Raw genomic sequence first — 8,906 nt, 5'->3', positions numbered from 1 at the left:
AAAATGCTTGAAATTTTGTAATTAAGGTAAATATTAGGACATGTATTTGTGCACTGAAGTAACTATGATATCCTGAACGTATTAATATTTCTTTGAAGTTTTATAACAGACCTAATTTACAGGTGTTACCACATATTTTATTATATTCTAAGATTTAATAGACTTACATCAATAATAGTGAGTTCACTGGATGTGTGTGATGCAGTTAGCTGAAACCGCTTATCAGAGGTGTCTTCATAAGAACCTAATGACCATGCATTTTTGAGTAATAAATAATGCGGTTCTCTGTTGAGGTGCTGTCTGTACCAGTAAAGCCGAACATATTCGCTACTTGAACTATATAAGCAGCTCAACTTGACAGTTTCTCCTTCTTTGGAGTTTTTTTCTGTCCCTTTATCTGGCTCAATGTTGTCTCCAGCCACCAAACCTATCAACAATAAGTACATATAAATAACTTTTCATTTGTGAAAGTTGGCAAAATAATATTGAAATTTTGAACACATTTTGAAAAATATTTTACAAAAATACAAATGACTAAAGTAATAACAATAGTAACAATACCTGTTCCCACAATGAGAATCAGTATGACGCATCTGTCCATGTTCAATCAGATCAGTTCAGTTCTCTGTTGAGTCTCTCAGTGCTCTGAGCTGTAAGTCACTGCAGATCAGTCAGAAACACACAGAGGAACTTCCTCCTCTCTAAACTTCTTGCTGCTGTTTATGATTATGTTTAAATACACACTTTTATTAGAAAATTTTATAAAAAAAAAAAAAAGTTTACATGAGATTTTACATACACATGAGGTTTTCAATATCAGTGTGAGATGTTAATTAAACTGTCTTGATGGAGTTCAGCTTTCTTACTGTGTGCAAACCATGATAGCTACCTGATCACATGACAAAAACGTACCTGTGGGAACTTTTTTGCAAGACGTGAAATAAGTACCAATAAGTACATATCACTGCAGTTTCCAACAGAAGGCGGTAAAACAGCGAGCACTTGTAATCGTTTTCGTATACACCCTGGTGAAAAAAACAGCATATGCTAGTAGGTATGTTTTGATGCTGGAATGCTGGTTAGGTATGATTTGATGCTGGTTTAAACTGGTCCGTAGCTGGTTTATGCTGGTCCTTTGCTGGTTCATGCTGGTCCTTGACCAGCAACATGACCAGCAAAAACCAGCAAAGGACCAGCATAAACCAGCAAAGGACCAGCTTAAACCAGCATCAAAACCTACCTAACCAGTATTCCAGCATCAAAACATACCTACCAGCATATGCTGTTTTTTTTACCAGGGCAGTTATGATTACAGCTCCATATGTTTTACTTTAACAAGCTTATGGGATCAAATTCCCGCCAAATGTATTGCAGTCAAAGTTTTCAGAATAACAACAATTATCACGGATAGAAAAATAATAAGCGTAAATCAAAATTTCAATAACGCATTTTGAAAAATAATACGCATAAATCAAAACTTTAAACACATTTCGAATTATTTTGCACAAAACTGAAATATTAATGCAAAATTTTCCGACTTGCACACAAAATCATGTTTTCCTTGGTTATATTTCTCTTTTTTATTTCAGACATTTTCTGTTCATATTTTTATTTTTTTGTATGCTTATGCGGGCAACATCTTTCCATGATTGTCAGTGGAACTGATCCGTTAAGTTAAATTTTGTTGAGATTTTCCTGCATTGCCTACAGTCACATCGCGAAGGGAGCAGCCACTATATGCACCGGCTTGGAAAAATGACACTTATTGCTTCGCCCATCACTAAGACTTTTTACCAGTCTTTACTGTTAGAAAATATAGAATTTATTTAGCATGTACGGCAGTTGAGTGGAACTGCAGTTTTGTTGAGATTTGCATGATCTCTCCTTTTAGAGAATTTATTTAGCATGTACTTGAGATTTCCATTGACTTTCTGCTGGTACCAGAAGAGAGTCGGGTTTGGATAAGCAGTCTGATATGTACAGTCAATTGTTACAGTATCACCTTCAAAAGCAGATTGAATCCTTATATGCTGATCAACTTTGTCTTGGCAATTACATCCTGAAATTGAATGAAAACAATATGAATTAAAAAAATTCCATTGGCTGCAAAGAACATGCACATACACACAAAATAAAAATTAATTTTGAATATATTTAGAAAAAAAAATGATTTAGTGGTACTCACCCCAGATATTTAAAACTATAATCACAATGACACTTTTCCACAGTGCCATTTTATACATCTGAGATCACCAACTCTTAAAAATATTCAGAGATGTTGTGATCCTCTTCCTCTTTCTGCATCTGCTAAAGCAGTAATAAATTCAAATCACTTTGTCTGACTGCTGGGAGGAGCCTGTGCTACTGTCTCAGTGAAGACTGTAGTACTGTGTAAATGTGTAAACCATCTCACTTAATTATGTACTAATTATGATGTATTAATTATGTTAATTATGTATATGTACAATGATTAATATTAGAATGTACATACAATATGCATCCACGCATTAGTTTATATCACTTTATTCACTGAAACACTCAATGTACAGTCTCTTATTACACTGCTCTGAATTATTTGATTGATTGGTCAAACATGGCATTCAGCACCAGTCATATATTTCATAATATTTACAATCGTCCATCGTCTCCTATCAGAGCGTGCATTCTCTTGTTCACAAAAAAAAGGCAGCTGGCACTGTATGCTCAGTTATCAATGGTCTTGAAAAACATCTCAGATGACTTATTATTATATTATGATCTATTATTATATTATATTACTATTAAATTGTTGCAGTGTTCGTCTTGTTCTGTTTGTTGTCATGGATATTCATAGTTACAGATAAAATCATAAAATAAACTTAATTCAAATTTTAGCTTTAATTACACTTAGTTTATGTACAGCAGACAGTGTTAGTCTTTTATTGCACAATTGTTTGCAGAAGTTACACATATACAGTTTTAATATATAAGTTTCAATTTTCAGTACATTTTGCACAATGTAAATGTATAACAGAATGTTGTAGTATGATATGTTCTCTTATTTTAAAGGATTTGAAGTAACTCCATGTAAAAGTATGTGAGTACTGCCATCCTGGAAGTTCACAGAGGAACTTCCATCCTGAATCAGTGAATATGAGAGTTTTGCTTTTGCTATTTTAATGATGATCCAAGGAGGAGCTTGTGGAGATCTATAAAAGCTGCTGTCAAATGTTATATTAAGTACCTAATGCCCTCTTCTGGTTTACTACAAGTATATTGCATAAGTGGCATCTCAAGTTTATTGTCATTCTTCTTACATGTTAAGACAAAATGTTGTGCCTCACAGGACCATGGTGCTAAATATATAAATCTACACATCAACTATTAAAAGAAGTAATCTAACTATACATATACTACACATAAACATATACACAACACTGTGCAGAGTTATAGAAGGACAGTGCAAAAAGAGACATTGCATAATGTAATGTATGCAGTTACACTGTCAGAGTTTTTGTATGAGTGTTGAGTGTGTTTCAGTCACTGTGGGCTGCAAAGCACAGTAGTACACAGCAGAGTCAGACACACAAAGATTCTTGATTGTCAGTGGAACTGCAGTTTTGTTGAGATTTGCATGAAATCTCTGCTTGAGTTCTTCCTCACTGTTTCCAGATTTAGAGACTTTATTTAACGTACTTTGGGATTCCATTGTCTTTTTGGTGGTACCAGTAGAGAGTGGGCATTGTGTAAGTAGTCTGATAAGTACAGTCAATCGTTACAGAATCACCTTTAAAAGCAGATTGAATCCTTGTATGCTGATCAACTTTGTCTTGGCAATTACATCCTGAAATTGAATGAAAACAATATGAATTAAAAAATTGCACATTGGCTGGAAAGAACATGCACATACACACCTAATGACAATTAATTTTGAATTTATTTAAAAATAAACATTATTTAATTGTAGTACTCACGCCAGATATATAGAACTATGATTACAATGGCACTTTTCCACAGTGCCATTATAGTATGTAATTGAAATCACCAACTCATAAAAGAATATACAGAGATGTTTGATTTGTCCTCACAGAAATTACTGGAATATCAATACCATTTGATTTTCAAGGGATGGCTAAGTATGAATGTAACAAACATGTGCTTTTGCATTTGGTGAGAAGTTTATACTGTATATGATTATACTGTATGTGAGCAGAATGATTACTTAGTTTTTCAGTGTAAAAAGAAGTTGTGTTCAAGAATAGCCAAGAATAGTGATCATGTAATCAGTAATCATGTAAACTACTTAAAGCAACTTGGGCTATGAGCTTCTCCACCCTTCCTCCAGACTCTAGGACCTTGGTTTCCAAATGAGATGCAAAACTTGCTCTCATCTGAAAAGAGGACTTTGGAGCACTGGGCAACAGTCCATTTCTTCTTCTCCTTAGCCCAGGTAAGACGTCTCTGGTTCAGAAGTGGCTTAAGAGGAATACGACAACTATAGCCAAATTCTTTGACACGTCTGTGTGTGGTGGCTCTTGATGCCTTGACCCCAGCCTCAGTCCATTCCTTGTGAAGTTCACCCAAATTTATGAATCGATTTTGCCTGACAAGCCTCTCAAGGCTGTGGTTCTCTCGGTTGGTTGTGCATCTTCCACACTTTTTCCTTCCCCTCAACCTTCTGTTAACATGCGAACAGCCAGCTTCTTTGACAATGAATGTTTGTGGCTTACCCTCCTTGTGAAGGGTGTCAGTGATTGTCTTCTGGACAACTGTCAGATCAGCAGTCTGCCCCATGATTGTGTAGCCTAGTGAACCAAACTAAGAGATCATTTTGAAGGCTCAGGAAACCTTTGCAGGTCTTTTGAGTTGATTAGCTGATTGGCATGTCACCATATTCTAACTTGTTGAGGTTTTGGTTAAATGTGAGCCAAAATCATCACACTTAAAAGAACCAAAGACTTAAACTACTTCAGTCTGTGTGCACTGAATTTAATACATGAGTTTCACAATTTGAGTTGAATTAGTGAAATAAATGAACTTTTCCACAACATTCTAATTTATTGAGATGCACCCGTAGTAATCTCCTAAGTCATACTGAATTTCAACTTGCGTGTAATTGTCTTTTATTTTCTTTATGAACCAAATGAAGTTTGGTTGCAATCTGTGCTGTTTTTCTTTATATATACATTGTTTTATTAAATTATTTTAGACCTACAAAAGCAGAATATTTTATAGATGAGTTTTAATATTGACCTACATATAATTTTCTTGTAAAAAAAAAAAAAAATGCTTGAAATTTTGTAATTAAGGTAAATATTAGGACATGTATTTCTGCACTGAAGTAACTATGATATCCTGAACGTATTAATATTTCTTTGAAGTTTTATAACAGACCTAATTTACAGGTGTTACCACATATTTTATTATCTTCTAAGATGGAAAGATTGGGGTTTTGATTGTGGTTTTCACTAGATTTGTTCAAAGTGAAAAGAGCTTTAGGTTTTTGTACGACATGTCTCATGTTTTGTATCACTGGGCTCCTACTCTTAGAGCACAATAATAGAGAGCTGAATTTGACAGACGTACATCAGTAATAGTGATTTCACTGGATGTGTGTGATGCAGTTAGCTGAAACCGCTGAAATCAGAGGTGTCTTCATAAGGACCTAATGACCGTGCATTTTTGAGTAATAAATAATGCGGTTCTCTGTTGAGGTACTGTCTGTACCAGTAAAGCCGAACATATTCGCTACTTGAACTATATGAGCAGCTCAACTTGACAATTTCTCCTTCTTTAGAGTTTTTTTCTGTCCCTTTATCTGGCTCAATGTTGTCTCCAGCCACCAAACCTATCAACAATAAGTACATATAAATAACTTTTCATTTGTGAAAGTTGGTAAAATAATATTGAAAACACATTTTGAAAAATATTTTACAAAAATACAAATGACCAAAATAATAACAATACCTGTTCCCACAATGAGAATCAGTATGACGCATCTGTCCATGTTCAATCAGATCAGTTCAGTTCTCTGTTGAGTCTCTCAGTGCTCTGAGCTGTAAGTCACTGCAGATCAGTCAGAAACACACACGGAACTTCCTCCTCTCTGAACTTCCTGCTGCTGTTTATGATTGTTTAAATACACACTTTTATTAGAGAACTTTTATTTAAAAAAAAAAAAAAAAGTTTACATGAGATTTTACATACACATGAGGTTTTCAATATCAATGTGAGATGTTAATTAAACTGTCTTGATAGAGTTCAGCTTTCTTACTGTGTGCAAACCATGATAGCTACCTGATCTCATGACAAAAACGTACCTGTGGGAACTTTTTTTGCAAGACGTGAAATAAGTACCAATAAGTACATATCACTGCAGTTTCCAATAGAAGGCGGTAAAAAAGCACTTGTAATCGTTTTCGTACACAGTTATGATTACAGCTCCATATGTTTTACTTTCCAGACGTAACAAGCTTATGGGATCAAATTCCCGCCAAATGTATTGCAGTCATGGATAAAAAAAAATAACAAGTGTGACGAGTCGGCTGCCTCCCCCCTAATTGTCAGCTTCACCCCGTCGGTAATCGCTGCCCTTCACCAGGCTCCCGACGGGAGTGGGCGTGTGGGAGGAGGAGGGGCGCTGAAACATCCAGGTCTGGCGGCGTGTGATGAGGCACACCTGATGTGAATGAAGCCTCATCACCGCCGCTGTTAAAATGCCGAGTGCGCCTCTCCTCAGGAGACCCGTCTCTTCCCCGTGCATGCACGCTGGTGTCCTCGTGGGTCCAGGAAGGGTGCGTAAAGGGACGAGCGCCGCCGATAGGATGGACGAGCTGCCGGACCCGCGGTCCGGACGTGAGCCGCATGGAAATGGCTGCGGGCCAGGACGCCGGGCCTTCTCACCCGCCTGAGGAAGTGCCGCCGCTAAGGAATGGATGAAGCCGCTAAAGGAAGCCGCTACCCGCCACGTTGCCGCGGACCCCGGCGGTGAGCAAGTGCGGCCGCCGGACTCCGCCCCTTACCTGGACCCTTCCCTTCTGAACACTGCCCCTCCTTCACGGATTCCCTTCACGTCGAGGACACCAGATCCCCCATTTATTTTGGACCATTTTCCCCCCTTTTTGGACACTTCCGGTTTATTGTTTAATAAAAGCCTCTCCAAGGCCTGACGTCACGCCCACTGTGTCTGTCGCTTTGCTCCGCACCCGTGACACAAGCGTGAAGACTAAATTTTAAAAACGCAAGTAAAAATATATTGCAAAAAACTTTAAAATGAAGGCAAAGTTTTCAGAACAGCAAACAATTATCATGGATCGAAAAATAATAAGCGTAAATCAAAATTGCAATAACGCGTTCGAATTATATTGCACAAAACTGAAATATTAATGCAAAATTTTCCGACTTGCACACAAAATCATGTTTTCCTTGGTTATATTTCTCTTTTTTTATTTCAGACATTTTCTGCTTATATTTTTATTTTTTTGTATGCTTATGTGGTTTTTCTCTTCGTTTTTGTTTACAAATTCTGCGCTTACATTTCCTAAATCAGGGCGGGTTTAAAAATACAAGTAAGAATAATAAATCCCATTTACACTTGTTTAGTTCGCTGTGTATTGCTCATAATTGTCAACTGTCTGTATGCAGTATTTTGCTTTTTTTGTCGTTTATTTCATTGTAAACTGATTTGCAGCTTTATCTTTCATGTACAGTATGTTATTGAAAGGTTAATGGTTTTGTAAAATATATCACATTTAGTGTTACTCTGCGCTGAGATTGGAAAATGACATACAATTAAGCAATATCACACGAGAAAGTGTTTTCCCCGAATATCAGCACCATTGCAAATCTTTATTGAACTGTAGGCTATAAAATCAATATAACAAGAAGTACATTTTAAGTGAGCGTAATATGGTAACTATTTTCTCATTTTGCTTTATTTTGATGAAAAGTCAGCAGAACAGTGTCCTCTACAAGGCAACAAACAGCAGTCTTTCATATGATTCACTTTATTCCAGCCTATATGAATCAGCCTTCTGAATGAATGATTTAATGTCTTAATCTAAGGATATTAACTTGCCACCACCTACTGGCTGTTCTACTTTTACATTGTTGCTGTATTCAAACTTTATGTATTTAAAACATTAATATGATAGTGTTATGCAATTATATATGTAGCTATGTAAATAAACACAATATGCAGATAAATCATTGTGTATATCAAATCCACCTAGCCTCTGGCACACATTATTAATTAATTAAAAGAAAATAAATCTGTCAACGTTTTTTATTTTGGTTCTGTGATTTTTTTTTTTTTTTTTTTTTTTTCATTGGTTCAGAATATTGTAATTGCAGCTTCTTTCTTTAATTTCTGTCTCTGTGTTTCTCTCTTGTTTCTTACTGTAACAGGTTTTTGTAGAGAGCTGATGTGTTTGCTGTCATTGTGGGCTGCAGAGCACAGTAGTACAGAGCAGAGTCTGATACAGCAGCAGAGGAGATCTTCAGATCCACTTGTTCCTTTTTTGTAATATTAACAGTGAATCTTGGATCTATAACAGACTGCTGAGCTTCTGTTGCAGAGTCGATGGTGAGTACAAGAAATTCAGGTTTTGATCTTCCATACTGACGGTACCAGTGGAGATTTTCTGAAAATCCAGAGTCAGAAAAACTACAGGATAATGTAATATCTGAGCCCTCCTCATGAACAACATGTGTTTGGTCTGGTTTGATGATATTTCCAAAGACAGCAGCTGAAAATGAAAAAAATGTTCCTTTGTAACTTTATAGTGAAATGTTTAAGTAAAATTGTTAACCAAACAAAAAATAAATAAGTAAATAAATAAAATGCATAATAATGCAATTAATACACATACCAGCTAAGACACAGAGCAAAATAACTGAATGAAGATCCATTGTACAAGTGTTCACTC

At 36.1% G+C, this 8,906-nt stretch overlaps 1 gene segment (V, D, J or C); it reads right to left on the bottom strand.

Moving 5' to 3' along the window:
- Positions 1 to 8,373: 8,373 nt before the first annotated feature.
- Positions 8,374 to 8,889, bottom strand: LOC127162353 (T-cell receptor alpha chain V region RL-5-like). The segment is given in 2 exon segments: positions 8,374 to 8,726; positions 8,850 to 8,889. Coding segments are annotated over 2 exon segments (393 nt in total).
- Positions 8,890 to 8,906: the final 17 nt, after the last annotated feature.

This window comes from Labeo rohita, unplaced genomic scaffold, assembly GCF_022985175.1.
Source record: "Labeo rohita strain BAU-BD-2019 unplaced genomic scaffold, IGBB_LRoh.1.0 scaffold_902, whole genome shotgun sequence".
Taxonomy (NCBI): Eukaryota; Metazoa; Chordata; class Actinopteri; order Cypriniformes; family Cyprinidae; genus Labeo; species Labeo rohita.
Note: the sequence above shows the minus strand (reverse complement) of the source record. Positions and strands in the feature narration are given on the sequence as shown.